Raw genomic sequence first — 23,123 nt, 5'->3', positions numbered from 1 at the left:
CTCTGCCGTTGTCGTGGGAAAGCAGCTATAGACAACAGGTAAATGAATCGGCATAGCTGTACTCCAATCAAGTTTTATATATGCACACTAAAATTTGAACTTCATGAGGTCATAAGGTGTTATCCTTTTGATTTCTTCCCCCCTCCCCGCCACCACCGTCACCAACTACTTCAAAAAATGGAAAAACAATTCTTATCTCGCCAGGCATTCAAAAATAAGGGGCTGTGGAGAAGGAAATGGCAACCCACTCCAGTATTCTTGCCTGGAAAAGTCCATGGACAGAGGAGCCTAGCGGGCTGCAGTCCATGGGGTTACATGACTGAGCATGTGTGCATGAGGGTGGAGGGAGATGGGTTGGTAGCAATAAACTGGAAAAACTTTAAAAAAAAAAAAATATATATATATATATATACACACACACACACACCCATATATATAATGGGCTAGTTCAATTTGGCCCGGGATATGGAGAGGCCCACCTTTGCCCCACCGATTAGTTGATTAGGCGGGCTAGAGCTCAGGAGCGCGCAGACAGAAAGGCGGGCCTTGGAATGGGTCAGGCAAATGGGCGGGGCGAGGGCGGGGCATCGTGTCGTGCGTGCAGTTGGGAAGGGCAGACCCGATTGGTCTACTCCAGCTGCGGAGAGGTAGAGGCGTGTTCGACATCCAGCCCATCAGCGCAGCGCTGCCGCCTCGCCCCGCCTCGCGCAGGCGTCTTAGTCGCGCGGAGAGCGCGCCACGCCCCCTTGCGCGCCCAGAAGGGACTTCCGGGACGGGCTCACCGTGACGTCAGGAGGAGGGCAGGTAAGTGCGAGAGGGCAGAGGGGCGGGCAGGCCCGGTTTGGCCAGGGGGTCTGTCCACTTCCTCACCGGGTCTGTGAGCCGCCCGAAGGGGGCGAAAGTGCCGGGTCCGCGGAGCTCTGCGGACGTGGGCCTGGTGCTCGAAGCCCCCCCGCGACCCAGCCTTAACCCCCGACCCCAAACCCCGGACCCCGACCCATATTCGATACCTCTTCAGGTTTTCCTCAGGGACAGTAAACCCCTACCTCGCTGCGTCGTGGTGAAGATTTTGTAAAATGACGCTTGTAAAATGGTTTGTCATGAGAAAGAATCAAAACGACCATCGTTTAACTTGGCATCAGGCACTGTTCTAGATCCTTATTTAACTCACCGAATCTTGACAGCAGCCTTATCAGGTTGATACTTTTATAAACCCCATTTTACAAGTAAGAAAACTGAGGCTCAGAGAGAGAAGGAATTTGCCTATACTGCTAGAAAGCAGCAGAGTCAGGATCCAAGCCCCAGCATTATGCCCTGAGCCAATGGGATTTATCATTATTCTTGACACCAAAAACCAGAGATTTCTATACATCCTCCCTATAGTCCAACCTGTGCCACTCGCTGGGGTGATAAAACCACTGAAAGACCCCAACTCCTGTAAATGGAGTGCTTACTCTGTGCAGGCATTACCCAGTATGTTATTTCATTTACAGCAACCACAGAAAGTCCTCTTGCTGTCATCCACTCTACAGATGAGGAACTGTACGCTCAGGGAGGCTCAGACATTGGGCAAGTTTCCCCAACTAGTGAGGAATGGAGCTGGAGTTGCAGCCCAGGGAACTGTGTGTCCTTAAAGCTTGGGTCTTGAAAGTCCCTTGGACTGCAAGGAGATCCAACCAGTCCATCCTAAAGGAAATCAGTCCTGAGTATTCATTGGAAGGACTGATGCTGAAGCTGAAACCAATACTTTGGCCACCTCATGCGAAGAGGCAACTCATTGGAAAAGACCCTGATGCTGGGAAAGGTTGAAGGCAGGAGGAGAAGGGAACGAGAGAGGATGAAATGGTTGGATGGCATCACTGACTCGATGGGCATGAGTTTGAGTAAGCTCTGGGAGTTGGTGATGGACAGGGAGGCCTGGCGTGCTGCAGTCCATGGGGTCTCAAAGAGTCGGACACTACTGAGCGACTGAGCTGAAAGCTTGGGTGGGCACTTGCAGTTTTGTTAGTGTTTTTAGTTTGGAAGTGACTTTAGGAGAATCTGGTCCAGGGGCACACATCACAGGTGGAGGATCTGAGGTGTAGAGGGGCTCAGGATGGGATGGTGGAAGACTTTATATCTGGGGCTTTTCACCCTGGCTCTGCCTTCTAGTCGGCTTCTGAGCTCGGGCAAGTTATTTAAGCTCCCACATGCTTGTTTGTCAGCTGGAGATAGTAATAACATCAGTGGAGCGTGTGACACATAGTAACTATTAGAGAGCATACAGCTAAGTTGGCAGAAATTATTAGAGAATTCCTGACTCTAGCCCAGGGAGCCAGAAAACTACACTCACAGGCCAAAACCACACCACCGCCTGATTTTGTACAGCCCGCCAGCACAAAATGGTTTTAACTTCTTAAATGGTTGGGAAAAAATCAAAAGAAGGATAATATTTTGTGACAGATGACAGTCCTGCGAAATTCAAATTTCAGTGTCCATAAATAAAGTTTTGCTAGGATGCAGCTATACCCATACATTAACATACTACCGGCTACTTTCTGGCTGAGGCAGCTCAGTTGAGTCTTTGGGACAGAAATGCTGGCCCTCAATGGAGAAAATTTGCCAGTCCCCATTATGGACTACACTTTAGTCCCTCATAATGTCTATTCTCTTTTTTTTTTATTTTTTTTTTTTTAAATACAGTTGACTTACAATGTTGTGTTAACTTCTGCTGTACAACAGTGTAATTCAGTTATACATTTTACATATATATATACACATTCTTCTTTAAATATTCTTTCCCGTTGCAGTTTATCATAGAATACTGAATAGAGTTCCCTGTGCTATACAGTGGGACCTTGTCCATCCAATCTATAATAGTTTGCATCTGCTAACCCCACATTCCCATATCGTTTCTCTTTAGCATCAAGTTGAACTTCCTTCTGTTTGGAAAGTCTCTCCTCTGAACATGTGGGGGGAGGGAGTCTCCCCACCCCACATTAAAGGAGCCTGGCATTTAACACCTGTGTCATTGACACTGCTTCTTATGGAACCTCGATCAATTATCAGAGGTTCACACAGTCAGCATTTATCAGGAGCTGTCCTGGGTGCCGGAGATGTAGCACAGTGTGACCTGGCAGAGGAGACAGACTGTAAACAAGTAAGCAGACCCAGGGTGACATGATAGAAACTCCAGGGAAGAAGTGACTTGAGATCACGTAGGCAGGTGAGGCCTCCCACTGAGGTGATGTCCGAGCTGAGATCCGTGACAAAGAACAGACTTGGTAGAAGGGCACTTGAGGCAGTTGGCCTGCATCTGCTAAGTCGTCTGAGGCAGGGAGCCAGTGTGACTGGAACAGAGGGAGGGACAGGGAGAGGGGTAAGAGTTGGGCTTGGGGAGGCAAGCAGGGGCCCCATAGGCCATGGAAAGGGGCTTGACTTGGTTCTCAAAGCCATGGGAATCCCTGGAGGGTTGGGTTTTGTTTTTGTTCTTTTTTTTTTGGGTTGTGCTGGGTCTTTGTTACTGTACAAGGTTTTCTGTAGTTGCGGTGAGTGGGGGCTACTCTCTAGTTGCAGTGCTCCAGCTTCTTATTGCGGTGACTTCTCTTGTTGCAGAGTACATGTTATAGGGCACTCAGGCTTCAGTAGTTGCGGCCCGCGGGCTCAATAGTTGCCGCTCCTGGGCTCCAGAGAGCAGGCTCAATAGTCGTGGCACAGGGGCTTAATTGCTCTGTGGCTCATGGGATCTTCCCAGACCAGGGATCGAACCTGAGTCTCCTGCATTGGCAGGTGAATTCTTTACCCCTGAGCCGCTGGGGAAGGGTTTTAAGCCCCCTGGAGGGTTTTAAGCAGGAGAGCTGTAGTTCAGATTTATATTTGAAGAGATCCTTCTGGCCCTTATGAGGAGAACAGACCATGAGAGTCAGGGACAGAGCCAGGAGCCTAGCGAGGAGGTGACGGTACTCTTCCAGGTGAGGGATGATGGGGGCCATGGAGGGGTGAGAAGTGTCAGCTGGGAAATATATGTTGGATGGAGAGTGGACAGGACACTCCCTTTCCAAACAGCCAGTCACCACTCCTCAGATGCCTCCTACACCTAGGGGGAGGACCACCACGCATAGCCCCCCATGTCTTCACAGGGAATCTGTGGACTGCTGGGCTGTCCAGAAGGGCAGCACGGGCAGTGAGTCAACAAAGCCGCGTCTCATCATCTTTTCAGATTGGCCACGTGGAGGGCGAGGACCTATAGGCAGCTACCAGGATGGTAAGTAGACGGACTGTGTTCACTGGGTTTCTCTTCTGGTCTTTGATACAGGGAAGGGGCCCCCTGAGTAGCCTCCTCTCTCCCCTAAAAGTCCCCTTTCCCATCCCTACCCCTGACCCCAAGCTCTAAGGTATTTTTAAACTCTGCATCAAGGTCTTTTCAGTGCAGTGGTTTCAAACTTTGTGCATGCGTGCATGCTAAGTCACTTCAATCATGTCTGACTCTGTGCGACCCTGTGGACTGTAGCCTGCCAGGTCTGTCCATGGGGATTGTCCAGGCAAGAATACTAGAGTGGGTTGCCATGCCCTCCAGGGCATCTTCCCACCCCAGGGATCAAACCCACATCTCTTGTGTCTCCTGCATTGGCAGGCGGGTTCTTTACACTGGAGCCACGTGGGAAGCCCAAACTTTTGTGTTTGCTAAAATCACCCCAGGAGCTTTTTGCTTTTCTTTCCTTTTTAAAAATGAGGTGAAATTCACATAACATGAACATTTCAAAGCATGTGATTCAGCAGCATTTAGTATATTCACAATATTTTGCAACAACCACCTCTCTCTAGTTCCAAAACATTTCCTTCACCCGCAAATGGAAACCTTATACCCAATAGCAGTGCTCTCATCCCGTCCACCCACACTCCCAGTCCCTGGCAACCCCCAGTTGGCTTCCTGTCTCTGTGGATTTGTATGTTCAGGACCTTTCATGTCAACGGAATTGTGTACCATGTGTCCTTTTGTATCCAGTTTCTTTCACTTAGCAGGATGTTTTCAAGGTTTATCTGTTAAAACATTAGAGCAGGTATTAGAGCTTCCTTCCTTTTTATGGCTCAGTAATATCCCATCACGTGGTTGGACTACAGTTTGTTTATCCATTCATCCATTAATGGACACCTGGGTTGCTTCCACCATTTGGTTATTGCAGACAAACATGTATGCACAAGGATGTATAGAAACATGTTTTCCAGGTTGCTTTTGAAAAGCCCTGTGTCCTGTGACTTCCCTGGTCAGGGAACAAGATCCCAAGTGCTGCATCTAAGACCCAGTACAACAAATAAATAATTTTCTTTTTTTTCAAATGGGCTTCCCTGATGACTCAGTGGTAAAGAATTCTTCTGCCAATGCAGGAGACACAGGTTCAATCCCTGGGTCGGGAAGACTCCCCTGGAGAAGAAAATGACAATCCACTCCAGTATTCTCCCCTGGAGAATCTCATGAATAGAGGAGCCTGGTGGGCTACAGTCCATGGGGTCGCAAAGAGTCAGACATGACTTAGCGACTAAACAACAACAACAACCGCACCAAAAAAATAAAGAGAAAGGAAAAGCCCTGTGTCCGGGCACCAGAGCCGGTGCTGTGTCAGGCATCCGTATTTTGGAAACTCCTCGGGGACTTCCCTGGTGGTCCAGTGGCTAAGATTCTGCGCTTGCAATGCAGGAGACCCAGGTTCAATCCCTGGTCAAGGAACTAGATCCCACCTGCCGCAAATAAGACCCAGCACAGCCAAATAAATAAATATTAAAAAATATATAAATGTATGGTTGTAACGTGCAGCCAGGTTTGAGACCCACTGCTTTGATAGATATTCAGTCAATTCAGCGGGCGGCTGCTAGCATTTAAAAGAGAGACTCTCACAGCTGGATGAACTTCTTTCCTGAAACCCATGCTTTGACTGTATTACGTGTGTATGTGATGTTAAGTATGTCTTATTTTAAGTTACAGTCCCAAAATAACCATGAAAGCCATTGTTCTAGGAGAGCCTGACCCTCTTGGAATTTTCCACAGCAATGGTGGTGGAGCATGTTTTGTTTTGTTTTGTTCTTTTGGCAGAGCCGTGGAGCTTGCAGGATCTTAGTTCCCTGGCCAGGGATTGAACCTGGGCCACGGCAGTGAAAGCACCAAGTCCTAAACACTGGACTGCCAGGGAGGTCCTGACAGTGGGTTTTTTTCTCCCTAAGTCTCCAGTCCTCAGCCACACATCCTCCAGGAAGTCCCTGTCTCTCTCGTCCAGGTCTTGCACCTTGAGGCTGCACAGGTAGGTCTGCTGCAGGACCCACCCTAAGTCACGTCTCTCTTCTGCTTTCCAGGGTGAAAGGAAAGGCGTAAACAAGTACTACCCTCCAGATTTCAACCCTGAGAAGGTAAGGGACAGGCTTCCTTCTCCGTGTCCATGATACCAAAGCAACCCCACTGGGCAGGGGCCCACACACATCGTCCCCTCCTGGAGTCAGAACCACGGCTGCAGAATCCCAGGCAGCCTGAGAAGCCTCCCTGCCTTACGCTCATCACCTGGGTCTCGGGGCAGCCTTCCCTCCTGGGTGGTCAATATGGTCCTCAGCAGACCCAGGATTGGGTGTGGCATGTTTCCAGAGGAGCCAGGATGAGATCCCCTTGCCCTTCCGGCTCCAGCTCCTCTGGCCTCCTCGTTGTTCCCTCTGCTGGAAATTTCTGCCTCATTTTGACCCACAAGGCTGCTTTTCTTCCTTTAGGTCTCCTCACAGAGGGCCTCCCTGACCACCGCCTCGTGTTCTGTCCCATGACTGAGTGCTTTATTTCTCTCATAGCTCCCACAACTCCCTGACACATGGTTTATTTCTTTGCATATTATCCATCTCTCCACCTGGAATGTCTACTGCTCAAGGCCAGGGACGTGCATCTGTCTCGTTCAGGCTATGTCCCCATGCTGGGTGCTCAGTGTGAGCCTTTGAATGAATCAGAGCTTCCTGGCTGGTGCTCCCTGCTGACTCGGCCTTTCTATGCCACAGTCTCCCCATAGGTCCAAAGGGGCAGCAAAATGACCTGGCCTCCCAGAAACATGGAGGGATTAAAGTGAGACGAGGCCCATAAAGTGCCTGGCAGCCATTTGCCAGTCTAGTCACCTCACCCAGTCTTCCCCACAACACCCGGAGGCAGTTATGATTCTTGTCCCCAGTTGACTCGGAAAACCAGGCTCAGAAAGGCAAAAAGATGAGGTCACCGCCCAGGGTTACACAGCTTATTTAGCTGCACCCGCTTCACCAAAGCCTCTGTGCCTCCCCTTTGCTGTTAACGCTCCCAGCGGAGCATAAGAATGAGGCCTGTCTCAGCCTGTGGGAGAAGGCCTGAGCTCCCCCCACTCAGCAGTGCTAATCTGCTTCCTCTTCCTTACCACACAGCATGGCTCCCTCAACAGATACCACAACAGCCACCCGCTTCGGGAGCGGGCTCGGAAGCTGTCCCAGGGCATCCTCATCATCAGGTAAGGCCCTGATTGTCACCGGAGGACCTTGGTTCATTGTGTCACTTGGCATCAGCCTCAAGGAACATTCAGGACCCGCTGATTTTGCCCAGAGCTTCAGGGTCTTCATTGCATAAAGCTGAAAGTTGCTGTATCAGTCAGCTGTTGCCACGTAACAAAATAATAAGCACGTATTATCTGTTGCTCCTGAGTCTACAACTCAGCTGAATGCCTGTGCTAGCCTTGGCTGGGCTTGGCTGATGTGGGCTGGGCTCTCACATGTTCGGAGGTTGCCTGGCTGGGGACTGGCTGGTCCAGCGTGACCTTGGTTGGTAAGACTGGGCTCCGTTCCAAGTGGTTTTCATTCTCCAGCCAACTAGCCTGGGCCTGTTCATACAGCAGCATCCAGGTTCCCAAAGAGAGCCAGCACAGGCACACGTGGCTTCTTGAGGCAGGGACCCTGAGCTGGATACCCTGTCACTTCTGTCTCATCAGTTCCCCAAAGCAAGTCATGATGCGGGGTGGGGGGAGGGGCAGGACACTCCACCTCTTCACGGGAATCGTGCAGAGGCACCTAGCAAAAGGCACAGACGTGGGGAGCATAAAGAATCTCAGCCTTTACTGCGGTCGAGCCAGGATGACGGCCCTTCCTGCAGGGTTCTCTTGTTTCTGGCCAGCTCCCTGTGGGTTGGCTGTGGAACGAAGCAGAAGCCAGCTTGCGTCACCCTCTAGGGTGAGCCCCTCACTGTCTCCTTTCCTGCCTCGTGGACTCTACCCTCAGTCTCTGGGGTTCACCCTGGGCCTGAGCAGAATATCCAGTAGCAAATCCATCAGAGGCAGGAACATCTATGGAAAAGGAATCAAGATACATATCCCAGAAGAGGCCATGGGAGGCATGGAGCTGAAGGTCACCTCCAAACTCCTACCATGCCCCCATACCCCAAAACTAACCAAGTGTGCCTGCCTTGGGCCTGCACCCCATTCTTATCCACTGTGTCTGCAAAGCCTTCAGCTCATATGCTGTTGTTGAGTTGATAAGTCATGTCGGACTCTTTGCAACCCCATGGACTGTAGCCCACCAGGCCCCTCTGTTCATGGGATTTCCCAGGCAAGAATACTGGAGTGGGTTGCCATTTCCTCCTCCAGGGACTCTTCCCAACCCAGGAATCGAACCCACTTCTCATGTTTCCTTCATTGACGGACAGCTTCTTTACCATTGAGCCACGAGGAAATAATGCCATCTCATATGTACTGTGTCTTAAATTCACCTCTTTATTAATTACTTAATGGCTTTATTTTAAAAGAAAAGCTCCATCACTACCATTAATGGAAATTTAGCAGAATTGCATGCTGCAAATAGAGCTGGAAAAAAGAGATCCAGGGACAGTACAGTAACTTAGTGAAGATGGAATAGGTCACCAGGGCTCCCTGCAGCCTGTTTCCTCCTCTGCTTGGAAGCTTGACTAGCTGACAGGGAGGGATGTGGGAAGACAGAACGAAATATGGGAAGACAGGGCAGCCCCCACTGGAGGCGCTCACCTGGATTCGGTCAGCTGGCCAGAGAACCACGTGATGGACCTGGCCTGCCTGCAGGAAGGGCCACCGTTTTCTTGTTTGTTTTCATTTTGGTTTTGTATTTGGCCATGTCACGAGGCATGCAGAATGATGGTTCCCTGACGGGATCGAACCCAGACCTCTGCAGTGAAAGCACCGAATCCTAACCACCAGGCCACCAGGGAACTCCAAGGCCACCATTCTTTATCCTCCCACATCCACGCACTTTGCAGCGTAACTGCAGCCAGAATCTCAGGCATGGAGACCCAGGGAGAACCCACGTGGACAAGGACAAATGAGCTGTTCTCTGTTTGTGTAGGTTTGAGATGCCCTATAACATCTGGTGCGACGGCTGCAAGAACCACATCGGCATGGGTGAGCTTCTGCCTGCTCCCCACCCCGCCCCCCACTATTCAGCCCCACGGCCAGCGAGCCCCTTAACTTGCTGGGCGCTGTAAGAGACCATCTCACTGATGCTCTAGTCAAGAGTCAAGGAGAAGATAGGCTTCCCCCTCCCCCACTCCCAGTAACTGGTGGGCTGTGGCCACTTCATGGCAAAGCAGTTAGGAGGCTCTGGGTTCAGATCCCATCCCTGCCACTCCCTAAGCTGGGTAACCCTTAGCAGGCAACAGAGCCTCCATGCGCCTCGGTTTACGCATCTGTGAAATTCACATGATATGAGTGCCCACCTGCATGGCATAGAAAGTGCTTAGTGCAGAGAAAGAAAGAAAGAAGGGTGGGCTTTTATTATTTTTCTAGAGAATATCCAGGTTTGGGGGGGGTTCTTTTTCACTAATTAGATGATATATTCTGGGCTCTGATCTTGCTTACTAAGTGAAAAGGGCTTAAACTACAAAAACAGAACTTGGAGTGGTGGATAGTGTGGCCCCACTGGGTTTTCTTTCCCTGGGAGGCTGGGGGCTGCTCCGGTTCACGGCCCCGAGGGTCAAGCTGAGCCCTGCTGTTTGTGCCCTGAAAGCCTCGTGGCCTTTGGAGCAGGTGTCCCTGGCTAGGTGTGATCAGGGGGATGCGTTAGAGGGGTCTCTCAGCCTCAGCAGTGGGGTGACCTGGCCCCTGCTTCTTGCACTGGTCCCTCCCTCTGAAAGCCACCAGCTCCTGTTTATAGAGCAAGCTCTCCCCTGGGCTGGGTGCTGTGGGATGGGCTGGGGATATCTGCACTGCAGAGAAGGAAACGCAAGCCAGGGGTCTGAGTCACCCACCCCAGGCCTCAGACCCTTGTCTGTCCATCCATCTGTGCGCCTGGGCACAGTCAGGGGTTCGAATGCTGAAGGTAACAGTAAGGGCAGTGGCAGCAGCAGGTCAGGTCTGCAAGCCCTCGCACATGCCACGTGCTGTGCGCTAAGCACTGTATTCATTTCCTGCTTTCAGGCCGCACAGTGCGGCTTGAAGGGTCTTAGTTCCCCAACCAGGGATTTGAATCCATGCCCCCTGCAGTGGAATCGAGGAGTCCCAACCACTGGACTGCCAGGGAAGTCCCCAAAACCAGCCCTTTTGGAATGATCACTGGCACCCAGCCGGTGTTAAGTGCTCCGTGTGTGTTACCTGGCTTCTGCAGTTTGCACGTCAGCCCTGTGTGGTGGCCGTCACAGCCATCTCAATGCTGCGGATGGGGAACCTGAGGCCAGATGGCCAGGGCCGCTGCACTGAGGTCGCGCAGCCGGTAGGGCAGGGCCAGGGTTTGAACCCAGGCCCTCTGGCTCCACCCCACCGCCCTCTGTGGCTTGAGCACCCATCCCACAGCCCCAACGTGGCTCTTTTCCGCTTGAGTCTCCGGAGGTGTCTCCCCTGCAGGCCCGTGGAATGCCACCACTCCTGTCTGCCCCACCACCACCCCAGGAAAAGACACTGAGGGTGCACCCTAGCCTCATTCTCTCCCTTTCCTCCCAGGTGTTCGTTACAACGCAGAGAAGAAGAAGGTTGGCAATTACTACACGACCCCGATCTACAGGTAAAGGCAGTCTGGTGGGCCGAGGGGTGAGGGGCTCCACAGAAGTCTGAGTGGGAGGGAGGCTTGTACCGTCTGCCTGAGGGTCACCCCTGTGGGTCTCTCCTGGAAACCGGCATGGTCTGTCAGTCCGGGCGCATCCTGCCTAGACCCCTCCATGGCTCCCTCCTTGCTCGGACTAAAATCCTCAGGTCTCCCCGTGGCCCACAAGCCCCCTCCCTGCCTTCACCTCCTCCCACCCTCCCCATCACTCACTCTCCTCCAACCACACAGCCTCCTCGCTGCCCCTTACAGAATCCCTCTTTGGTGCCCTCTGCCTGGAGCATCTTCCCCAGACATCTGCACGGCCCCCTTTCCCTCCTTGGACTTATGCTCCAAAATCGCCTCTCAGAGAGGCCTTTTCTAAAGCAGTGCTCTCCCCGCAACGCTGTGGTGGTCTGAGCATTCCCTGCCCGCTCAGCTGCCACTGGCGCATCAGCCCTGCCGAGAGCAGGGTGGCCTCCTTCACCGCTGAGTCCCCGGCCGCTGGTCCCAAGCCTGCCACAGAGCAGCCTGGCTTGGGAGGGTTTGTTGAATGAATGAGTGAACAAATGAACGAACAAATGAATGAGTGCATGGATGAATAAATAAACTCCAGACAGAAGGTCAGTACCAGGGTGATGGGCCCACATGTGTCACAGACACGGAGACCAGCGTGTAGCCGGTTCTCTGCGAATGCTAGTAGATGGTGTAACGTACACAGATGGAAGGAAGCAGGCAGGGGTCACAGGGTGTCCCAGGGCGGCCACAGTGTTCAGGTTCCCGCCTGCCACCCTCCACCCTCCAGGTTCAGGATGAAATGCCACCTCTGTGTCAACTACATCGAGATGCAGACGGACCCCGCCAACTGTGACTACGTGATTGTGAGTGGCGCCCAGCGCAAGGAGGAGCGCTGGGACATGGAGGACAACGAACAGGTGCTGACCACAGGTGAGCGCTGTGGGGGGGTTTGGACCCCAACCCTGGTCCTGAGCTGGGGCCCCGAAAGTCCAGCCCCGTTCTCACCCTTGCAGAGCACGAGAAGAAGCAGAAGCTGGAGATGGACGCCATGTTCCGCCTGGAGCACGGCGAGGCTGACCGGAGCACACTCAAGAAGGCCCTCCCCACCCTGAGCCACATCCAGGAGGCCCAGAGCGCCTGGAAGGACGACTTCGCCCTCAACAGCATGCTTCGGAAGAGGTTCCGGGTGAGTGGGGCTCCCAGCCCGGGGTCGGGACCACAGGCGGTGAGGCATCACCAACAGTGGAGCAAAGAAAGTGAAAGTTAGTCACTCAGTCATGTCTTACTCTTTGTGACTCCGTGGACTGCAGCCCACCAGGCTCCTCTGTCCATGGAATTCTCCATGCAAGAATACTAGAGTGGGTAGTCAATTCCCTTCTCCAGGGGATCTTCCTGACCCAGGGATGAACCTGGGTCTCCTGCATTGCAGGCAGATTCTTTAACATCTGAGCCACCCAGGGAGTCCTAACAGTGGAGCAGGGAGAATGCAAAGTGGACTGAGACCCAGGCCCAGCCTGTGCCCCATCACTTCCTAACTATAGGCAGTCTTTTCACCCACAGTTTCCCCATCCACCACGTGGGGACCACCTCCCTACATCAAGGCGCCCAGGGGAGGCATCTGGCCAGCAGCTTTTTTTTTTTAATGATCTCTCTTTATATTTGTCTGTGCTGGGTCTTCACTGCTGTGCCAGCTTTCCTCTGGTTGCAGAGCACAGGCTTCTCACTGCGGTGGCTTCTCTGGTTGCAGAGCACAGGCTCTAGGCACTCGGGCTTCAGTAGTTGCAGCACACAGTGGTTGTGGCTCACTGGCTTAGTTGCTCTGTGGCTTGTGGGATCTTCCCAGACCAGGGATCGAACCCGTGTCCCCTGCATTGGCAGGCAGATTCTTAACTACTGGACCATCACAGAAGCCCAAGGGTTTTCTTACTAATTATTTGTTACTAAAAGTGTGTCCCTCTGGCCAGGCCTGTAGCCTGAGTTGTCTGTCCCCTGCCTTCTGGGCATCTCTGAGTGGCGTCTGAGGGCCCCCAAACATAACATCACAGGAAAATCCCATCAATCCCACACCTGCCCTGCCTGCATCCTCCCCTTCTCAGTAATAGAAGCATCTTTGTTCTTCCAGGCACTCAGCCTTGTTCCTCTTGTTATAACCACCATTATTTCCCCACCTCCGCATCCATAAGCAAATTCTGGCAGGCTCTGACAATATCCACAGCCTGCATCATCTCCCGCCTGGACTAGCACAATCTCTCCTCGCTGGTCCCCAGTGGCTCCTAGCTTTACGTTCCACAGCCTGTTCCCCTCACAGCCATCAGAGGGCACCCGTGAGCATGAGTGGGATCACATCCCTCCTATGCTGAGCCCTCCATGGTTCCCAGTTACTTTAAGTAGAACCCAGAGTCCTCCCCATGGCCCACCAGGCCCAAATAATCTGCCCTTTTCCCTTCCTACCCCATCTCCACCTTCCCCTTGCTCATTCTGTTCCTGCCACCTCACTGGCAGGTGCAGTTCTGCCTCAGGGCCTTGGCACAGGTTGTTCCTTCCCCCTTGGAACACTTTTCCACCTAATACCCACATGACTCCCTCACTTAGACATCTTTTCTTGAACATAATCTTCTCAGGGAGACTGCCCCTGCCCCTCCCCTCCACCCTGTGCCATATTTAAAGTTGAACCCCCCTGCCAACCCTCACCCCCTTCCCAGCGTTATTTTTCTCCTCATCATTTTGTCTCACTTACCTACTCATATGTCAGCTTCACCAGGGCAAGGGTTTTTGTCTGCTCACTGCTGTGTCCCTAGTGTCTAGAACAAGGCCTAACACCAGAAGGACATTCCGTAAATATTTGTGGAAAGAATGAATAACTGGGAACTTCCTTGGCAGTCTAGTTGTTAGGACTCCATACTTCCACTGCAGGAGGCGAGGGTTTGATCCCTGGTCAGAGAGCTAAAATCCTGCCTACCTTGAGTCACAGCCAAAAAAAAACAATGAATGCGTGAAGGACCCAGTGGTACACATAGTAATAACAATCATGTCTCCTGTTTGTTGAACAAGTTCTGTGTCCCAAGCACTTTCCCCACATAAACGTAAAGAGGAGGAAACGGGAGGAGAGCTCAAGGGGATGCCCATGCCAGCTCCCAGCTCAGAGCGCATGGAAGAAGCATGACTCTGACACCCACCATCCCTCCCCATGGCTGCTCTATAGAGCTCAGTGGTAAAGAATCTGCCTGCCAGTGCAGGAGACGCAGGAGACCAGAGTTTGATCCCTGGGTTGGGAAGCTCCCCGGGAGGAGGAAATGTCAATTTGCTCCAGTATCCTTGCCTGCCTGGTGGGCTACAGTCAATAGGGTCACAAAGAGTCAGACACAGCTGAGTGACTGAGCGCCGTCCCTCTGCACCCACTTCCTCCCTGACACAGGAAAAGAAAAAAGCCATGCAGGAGGAGGAGGAGAGGGACCAGGCACTGCAGGCCAAGGCCAGCCTGGCCATCCCGCTGGTGCCGGAGACAGAGGATGACCGTAGACTGGCCGCCCTGCTGAAGTTCCACACCCTAGACTGTGCGTGGGGGCCAGTGGGCCTGGGGAGTTGGGTGGGGGGAGACGGGGGGTAGGCGCTCCGGCAGAGGGCGGCTCTGGACCTCCTTCTCCCCCTCAGCGTACGAGGACAAGCAGAAGCTCAAGCGGACAGAGATCATCAGCCGCTCCTGGTTCCCCTCCACCCCGGGAGCCAGCGCCAGCAGCAGCAGTGGCGGCAACAGCAGCAAAGCCAGCAGCGTCCTGAAGAAACTGGCCCAGAACCGCAGAGCCACTCCCACCAGCTCCCCCGTCACCCTGGGGCACCTGGGCATCGTGCGGCGGCGGTCCCGGGAGGTCCCAGAGAGCCCCCAGCACCCGGCCGAAACCTTCAAGTCTGGGGAGCCACAGGTGCCAGAGGGGGCCAACCAGAACAGGCCTGCGTCCCCCCGAGACTGCTCTCTGGAGACAGCCGAGACCCCTAGGAACAGCGGGCCACTGGGGCAGGAGGAGAGCTGTCAGGACAGGCCCCAGCCCCCTCCAGACACCGCCCCCGAGGCAGCCAACCCCCAGGACACACAGCCCTGCAGCCTCGGCTCCTCACTTGTGGCTGACTATTCCGGCTCCGAGAGCGAGTGACTCCACGGCCCAGATTTACTCCCGAGGCCAGGACTCACCCAGAGGCCCATCCCAGGCTTCAGCCCCGCTGGCCCACCAGCCCTTGGAGAGCTCAGTCCCCACCCTGTGCACACCTCACTTTCTCACAGTGATAGAGTTGTTATTTATTTGGTCCTGGAGAGGGTGTCTGTGCCTTGTGGGACCCAAGACCTCCCAACATTAAAGCCCTGCTTCTTTGCCCCTGTCTCAGATTACTAAATGGGCCCAGGAGCTCTGCCCCCACCCACCCAATGAAGCTTGCCCAGCATCTCATCACCCAGTGCAGATGCCCTGATCACAGCCTTGGTCTCCACCCAGCTTGATGCGGATTTAAATGTAGTAGCCCAGGCTGGCCTGAAATCAGGGCCAGCTTCCTGGAGGTGATGGAACAACAGGCTGAGTTTGTGAGGGATGAAAAGGGGACTGGACAACAGGGCAGGCACATGGGGTGCTCAGCATCCTGGCCCAAAGCAGCAAAGGATGGAGAGCGCACAGGTGTGAGCTGTTCATTATTCCCCTGCCCATGGGGACACCTTGGAAGGGTACCCAGTGGACTTCTTTTGAAGGAAACTAGTAAAATGAGTAGAAAACAGCCTCCAAACAGCAGAGCATCCACCAGGAGGCTCCTGGCCCACCACCTTCCTCTAAACTCTGGAGAAGGATCATTGCTCAAACACTGGCACCGTCCGAGCCGTTTGAGATAACATCATGAACAAATCAGACACGCGGCCCTCTTAAGGCTGAGGTTACGACTAATTTCTCGGAACTTGTAATGTGCCGGTCCGGAGGGGTGGTGGCCCCCAGCCCACTGGCCTTTCCTCCCCGCGGGGATGGGACGGTCTCAGGGCAGCAGTAAGGGTCTGTTCGATCTTGGGACCCCAATTGGGGCCTTGCTCTATATAAGACCACAAGCAGTACGCGCTCCTGAGGGCGTCCACCAGGAACTTGGGGGTCGTGCTATATGGCATGAGGTAGTTGCTCCCAAAATAGTGGTAGGGGGCACTAACAGTGGAGGGGGCTGCTAACTTGGCTCGGCTGGGAAGGTGGGGCAGGATCTGACAAGTGGATGGCGACTTCCTCCCGGGAACCTGCGGGGTTACAGTGCGCATGCGTCTCTTTCCGGGGAGGCCCCGCCCCCAGGCCTCGTCTCCTCCGCGTATTCCAGCTCCGCCCCCGGTGCGAGCGGCCCCCGGAACCCGGAGAAGAGCAGTGAGCGCGGCTGTGACAGCATGACTTTGGAGGCAATCCACTACTCGCGGGGCTCACTGAAGATCCTCGACCAGCTGCTGCTGCCCCAGCAGAGCCGCTATGAGGCTGTGGGCTCGGTGCGCCAGGCCTGGGAGGCCATCCGCGCTATGAAGGTGGCGTCGCGTGGCGGGGCTCAGGTTGGGGTGGGGGTGGTTCCCCTGACTGCTGTCCCTGAAGCCCCCAATTCCCCCTCCAGGTGCGCGGCGCCCCAGCCATTGCCCTCGTGGGCTGCCTCAGCCTCGCCGTGGAGCTGCAGGCGGGCGCCGGGGGACCTGGCCTTGCCGCACTCGTGGCCTTCGTCCGGGACGCGCTGAGCTTCCTTGTCACCGCCCGACCCACCGCCGTCAACATGGCCCGCGCCGCCCGGGACCTGGCCGACCTCGCGGCCCAGGAGGCGGAGCGGGAGGGCGCAACGGAGGAGGCGGTCCGAGAGAGGTAGAGGAGCCATGTGCCCGGCACTGTTCTAACCCGAGGCTATTCGTTCGTTCACTGGTGGTGGTGGTGCCCAGCTGCCAGCTTTACAGTTGGAGAAACTGAGGCAGGGTCCTCTTAATCCAGGGCCACACCGGCAGGCCTGGGACTCAACACCGGGCCACCTGGCCCCGAGGTCCTTGAACTTCATCCTGTGTGTCTTTCCTAAACGTCCCCAGCCCTATCTGCCCTTGGAGGCCCTTGTAAGTGTCGCCTGGTTTTTGCTTTTGAGAAATTTTGTTTCCAGCCCTGGTTCTGTCCCTGCTCTCTTCCCACTCTTTCCCTCCACGTCTGCTGCACAGATGTTCTCCATTAGCCCCACCAGACTCCTCCTGCCTCAGGGCTTTTGCACACTCAGTGTTTGCAAGCCAGGTATCCACCTAGCTAATCTCCTCTCCCTCAGGTCTCAGGTTTCTGCCTTCCCCATCCCGCATATAATACAGTTCATCCCCTACCCTCTGTCTCCTGGCTGCTGCCTTTTCCCTTCCTTTATTGTCTGCTAATCTTTTGCCTACCCAACCCCACTGTCAACTCCCTAGAAGAGGAGATTTTTGTCTTATTCACTGCTGTGTCTCCCAGTGCCTGACACGCAGGAGATGCCTGGGACAATGTTTTGTGAGAGCGAATAAGTTACAGTTAGGTGGTTGTAGAAGGGACCAGCCCCACAGCTGAGAGAGGCTTTCAGCAAGAGAACCCTAGTAGGGCAGAGTTGGGCAGTGAGGAGGAGCTGGGGTGGGCCCTGAAGCCTGGTGGCTGGTGCTCAGAGCCCCTTGTCGGCCTCAGAGTGATCTGCTGGGCCGAGGACATGCTGGAAAAAGACCTCCGGGACAATCGGAGCATCGGGGACCTGGGAGCCCACCACATCCTAAAGCGGGCAGCACCCCAGGGTGGCAAGGTGACTGTGCTGACCCACTGCAACACTGGTGCGCTGGCCACCGCTGGCTATGGCACAGCCCTAGGTGAGTGGGCATCCACAGGGATGGGGGAGGGCCCTTTTTGGATGAAAGAGAAAGAAACCCAAACCACTATATGCATCCCCCAGAAAGGTGAATTTATTAGTTTTTGCACAGAAAGACACTCAAGGGGTTGGCTTCAGGTATGACTGGATCTGGGGACTCAGTAGCATCAGGATCTTTCTATCTGCATCCCTAAGGTGTGCCCTCCTCCATAGTGGCATCATCCTCACTCTTGACTGCTTGGCCAGGATTCAGATCATGAGGAAAAGAGCCAAGGATCTCTTATTTTGACAGTGTCAAAAAAGTCTCCTTGTATCTTGGGGCCATGATGGAGTCACCTACCCATCTAGGATCAACCACTCAGTAGGCCTGGCCTGAGCCATGTGCCTAGAACGTGGGTGGGATCTGGGCTCTAAGAGGACTGAGAGGAAGGGTATAACCCCCTAAAGAAAGATTAGACTAGCTGTGACCAGGACTGGGGGACTGGGCCCTGGCACTCAAGGCAACAGAGTCCACCTGATTCTTAATTCTCCTGGATGTTTCCCTGCCTGCCTCAGTCCCTCCTTTGTGCCTGGATACTGAGGCAAGACATTCATTCGTTTACTCAACAAATGCTTAGGGATTTCCCGGTGGTTCAGTGGCTAAGACTCCATGCTTCCGATGCAGGGGGCCCAGGTTCCATCCTGGGTCAGGGAGCTAGATCCCACATGCCACACCTAAGAGTTTGGATGCTACAACTAAAGATTCTACATGCCTCAACTAAGACCTGATGCAACCAAATAAATAAATATTTTAAAAAAAACTTATGCTTAATAAATGCTCATCTACTGCGTTCCCCATTATTCATGCATGCATCCATTCCTTCAATCACTCAACATTTATTAAGCACCTACCTGTGTGTGCCATCATTCACTCATGCGTGCATTCCTTCATTCATTCAACAAACATTTATTAAGCACCTACTATTTGCCAAGCATCATTCTAGCAGTTAGGGACACAGCAGTGGAGAAAGTAGAAGGAATAGGCAAAAGCAAATCCACAGATACCTATGATTCATTTCAAGGTGGTACATACTAAAGAGAAAGAGGGGATGGCAGTGTGGGGGTTGCTATGTGAGATGGAGTAATCCTGGAAGGCCTCACAGAGAAGGCTTTCTCTAAGCACACGTGTACCAGGCAGAGGGAACAGCCACTGCAAGGGCCTGGGGGCCGACTGCATGGTTCGGAGTACTGTGCTGCTAGCCAAAGGGTCACCGTGCCCATCTATCCCTTTCTGTCTTATCCTGGCCTCTTCTGGTGGGCTGGGCCCCACAGGTGTGATCCGCTCACTGCATAACCTGGGCCGTCTGGAGCACGCCTTCTGCACGGAGACCCGGCCCTACAACCAGGGAGCCCGGCTGACTGCCTTCGAGCTGGTCTACGAGCAGATCCCTGCCACCCTCATCGCTGACAGCATGGCGGCAGCCGCCATGGCCCACCGAGGCGTGTCAGGTCAGCAGGCAGGGGCACCGGTGGGCAGGGCTCCAGCATCCAGGGCCGGGTCCTGATTCCCAGGATCTCATTCCCCAGCTGTTGTCGTGGGAGCCGACCGCGTGGTTGCCAATGGTGACACAGCCAACAAAGTGGGCACCTACCAGCTAGCCATCGTGGCCAAGCACCACGGCATCCCCTTCTATGTGGCTGCCCCCAGCTCCTCGTGTGACCTCCGCCTGGAGACAGGCCAGGAGATCGTCATTGAGGAGCGTCCCGGCCAGGAACTGACCAACGTCAATGGGGTCAGGATTGCGGCACCAGGTAAGCCATCCACTCAGAGAGGGGGACACCACAGTGCCTGGGCACCTCTGTGTAGACACCGTGACTCTGTCACATGGCAGGTGGCATCTGGGTTATCGTCAGCCTTCTGACATAGGCAGTTCCCTCTAGCCATGTTATTAGAGCAGACGTGTCTTGGAGGTCAGATTCACCGGTGTGCATGTGTGCTCAGTAGTATCTGACTCTTTGTGACCCCATGGACTGTAGCCTGCCAGGCTCCTCTGTCCGTGGGATTCTCCAGGCAAGAATACCGGAGTGGGTAGCCATTCCCTTCTCCAGGGGATCTTCCCAACCCAGGAATCAAACCCATGTCTCCTGCATCGGTAGTCGGAGTCTTTAACCACTGTGCCACCTGGGAAGCCCCCTTCCATGGTCAGAAGGTACAGTGATGAGTCAGGAGACTTTGAGTGAATTGTCTTGTTCTTATCCACCTCTGTTTTCTCACTTGGATAAGAAGTAAGAATACCACCTGGTCAAGTGCTTCTGAAGAGACAGATATTTCTCAGCTTCCCCACACTTCCTGACTGTAGCCAGGTGCCTAAAATTCATCCATAAGGGCCCTGTGATTGTTATGACCCTGACCTACCTCTTACACCCAGGACGTTCAACAAGTTAACCCAGGCAACATCAAGAACAGTGCCTGCCCCTGAGTTAGTGCTCATTAAATAGTAACAGGTTACAATTGAAAACTTTTATAAAAAGGACCAGTTAGGGATAGTTAGGGAGTTTGGGACTGACATGTACACACTGCTATATTTATTTATTTTTATGTCTATATCCATTCCCAATGGCTTGGAGGTAAAGAACCCACCTGCAATGCAGGAGACACAAGTTCAATTCCCTAGGTCGGGAAGATCCCCTGGAGGAGATGGCAACCCACTCCTGTCTTCTTGACTAGAAAATTCCATGGACAGAGGAGCCGGGTGGACTACAGTCCGTGGGGTTGCAGAGAGTCAGACGTTATTGAACACATGATGGATGGATATCCAGTTATTCAATTTAACTCACGTTTCAGGTCAAAGATTCATTACACTGCTATATTTTAAATTGATAACCAACAAGGACCTACCGTATAGCACAGGGAACTCTGCTCAATATTATGTAACAACCTAAACGGAAAAAGAATTAAAAAAAAAAGACCAGTTAGAACTCCTGAGAACTGAAAATACAATGAGGCCAGCATCCCTTACTCCAAACATGGAATGAGTATAAAATAACACTATACAGCTAAGCGGAGGGAAGTCCTAATATTCTATTGTTTTCTGCTGCAATTCCTTATAGCTTTCTAAAAATAGGACATATTAGCAAACTATTGTGTATACAATGGGTAAACAACAAGGTCTTACTGTATAGCACAGGGAACTATATCCAACATCCTGCGATAAACCATAATGGAAAAGACTATGAAAAGTAAATAGATAAATAAAAATAGATACGTTAATTCTGAAAAAATTTTTCTCAGTGTTTTTTGATGCCCCTGCTTTCCTAGGGGCTTAATTATTTAGCACTGGTCAAAATCCACAAGACCATGGAAAGCGGAATTGACAACCCAGCCTGCTTTTCCCTCCAAGAAAGCTGGGTGACACGGACCAGGTGAAATCCGGCGACCCCAGTACTCTGCTGTGGCCAAGGGTCACAGGAATGTAGGCCCCAGGGTGATCGGTCTTCTGATTTTTCCAAGAGAAGCCTTAACATTTGTTATATGGCTAAAATCTCCCACATTTTGAAAACTGAAATGTTAGTTGCTCAGTCATATCCAACTCTGTGACGTCATGAACTGTAGCCCACCAGGCTCCTCTGGCCGTGACTTTCCAGGCAAGAATACTGGAGTGGGTAGCCATTCCCTTCTCCAGGGGATTTTTTGAAAGCTGACTGCTAATTCAGTGGTCTTTTTTTTTTTTTTTTTTTTTAAGAATTTCTTTCTTTTTTTAAATCCGTGGCTGATTCATGTCAAAATTCAGTGGTCTTAAAAAAAATAACTGAGCCAGAGAAAACAGTTTGCAGCCTCTTGTGTAAGAGGTTGTTACTCATTCACCAAATATTTTTGAGTACCTGATCAATGCCAGCTGCCATGCTAGGGGCCAGGAATACAGGAGTGAAGAAAGACTTAAAAGTGGGACTTCCTGGCAGTCCAGTGGTTAAGACAGGATGCTTCCATAGCAGAGGGCTTGGGTTTCATCCCTGGTCTGGGAACTGAGATCCCTCATGCCTCTTGGCACAGCCGGGAAAAAAAAAGATATACAAGTCCCTACCCTCAGGGGGCTGACAGTCCAGTGGGGAGACAGAGACAGACAAGACAAATAGTAAAATTCCAGTGTATGTTTTCAGAATGGGATAAATAAACGAGGCACAGAAGGATACAGGACGTGTCTCTTCAGGGAGTGGGTTAAACAGGATGATTAGCGAAGTTCTCACTGAGAAGGCGACATTTGAGCAAAGACTTGAAAGGAAATGAAATATTAAATCATATGCATATCTGAGGGAAAGCATCCAGGCAGAGGGCACAGTCCAAGCAAAGGCCCTGGGGTGGACTCTTGGAGGTTCCTAAAGAGATTCTTGGAGCAGGCACAAGTTGGGTAGACACGTATAGGACTTTGAAGCCTTCTTGGCAACAATCCGGGAATGTCAGGGTGTCTAAATGTATTACTGGGTGTCAAAACCCATGCATTTGTGTATTTTGGGGGTAAGGATCACCAGATTCTCAAGGATTCCCCAACCCCAAGAACCACCATGAGGGAGACATGTGACAATAGCTTAAGAACATCCACTGACCAAATACCTGCCTTCTTGCCTCTCCTCTTCACTGCAGGAATTGGAGTTTGGAATCCTGCCTTTGATGTCACCCCCCACGACCTCATCACTGGTGGCATCATCACAGAGCTGGGCGTCTTTGCCCCCGAGGAGCTCCGGGCAGCCCTTAGTACCACCATCTCCTGAGTGGGAGACCCTAGATGGACCCCAGAAGTAACCAACCTATCTCTCCATAGCTTCCATATCCCCTCCATATCCACATTATTTTTATAATAAATTTATTGAATGTTCTGCCCAACTGCTGACCTTCTTCCTGCAACCACAGTACTTCCCAGAGCAGGGAAAGCAGGCAGGATACGGGAAGAGCCTGTGTGTGGCTCCTGAGAGGCCAGCATCCGGAGCCCAGCTGCTTGAGTTCGTATCTCAGCTCCACCTCTTTTTCTGCAGTGTGATCTTGGCCACATCACTTCATCTCTCGCATACTTTCTTTTCCTCGTTTATAAAATGCAGATAATACTGGTACCTGCCTCTTAAATTGCTCTCAGGGCTGAAATGAAGGTGACACCTCAGGTGCAGAATTTTAAAGGATGCCATAAAAAGCTCAGTAATCAAAAAAAAAAAAAAAAAAAAGCTCAGTAATCAAGATAAATGGGCTTCCCTGATAGCTCAGTTGGTAAAGAATCCACCTGCAATGCAGGAGACCCCAG

The 23,123-nt window shown here is 52.6% G+C and overlaps 2 protein-coding genes and 1 non-coding gene across 4 annotated transcripts; 2 read left to right on the top strand and 1 right to left on the bottom strand.

Moving 5' to 3' along the window:
* Positions 1-724: 724 nt before the first annotated feature.
* Positions 725-15,382, top strand: YJU2B (YJU2 splicing factor homolog B). 2 transcript variants are annotated; one of them, XM_043911275.1, is made up of 10 exons: positions 725-804; positions 4,199-4,243; positions 6,325-6,378; positions 7,393-7,475; positions 9,328-9,383; positions 10,917-10,977; positions 11,801-11,943; positions 12,027-12,199; positions 14,429-14,567; positions 14,665-15,382. In XM_043911275.1, the coding sequence occupies exons 2-10, from the start codon at positions 4,241-4,243 to the stop codon at positions 15,159-15,161; spliced, it is 1,209 nt and encodes a 402-aa protein (XP_043767210.1). In that variant the 5' UTR covers positions 725-804; positions 4,199-4,240; the 3' UTR covers positions 15,162-15,382. The 2 variants fall into 2 exon arrangements, with proteins under 2 accessions (XP_043767210.1, XP_043767211.1); XM_043911276.1 differs by having other exon boundaries at positions 780-804; positions 4,119-4,243.
* Positions 6,093-6,164, bottom strand: TRNAE-UUC. Its single transcript has one exon. It is a non-coding gene; the product is annotated as a tRNA-Glu (tRNA).
* A 580-nt stretch (positions 15,383-15,962) lies between the features above and the next one.
* On the top strand, positions 15,963-22,710 carry MRI1 (methylthioribose-1-phosphate isomerase 1). Its single transcript, XM_043911277.1, has 6 exons — positions 15,963-16,540; positions 16,624-16,862; positions 17,682-17,857; positions 19,168-19,344; positions 19,423-19,647; positions 22,475-22,710. The coding sequence occupies exons 1-6, from the start codon at positions 16,409-16,411 to the stop codon at positions 22,600-22,602; spliced, it is 1,077 nt and encodes a 358-aa protein (XP_043767212.1). The 5' UTR covers positions 15,963-16,408; the 3' UTR covers positions 22,603-22,710.
* Positions 22,711-23,123: the final 413 nt, after the last annotated feature.

This window comes from Cervus elaphus, chromosome 9, assembly GCF_910594005.1.
Source record: "Cervus elaphus chromosome 9, mCerEla1.1, whole genome shotgun sequence".
NCBI lineage: Eukaryota > Metazoa > Chordata > Mammalia > Artiodactyla > Cervidae > Cervus > Cervus elaphus.
Note: the sequence above shows the minus strand (reverse complement) of the source record. Positions and strands in the feature narration are given on the sequence as shown.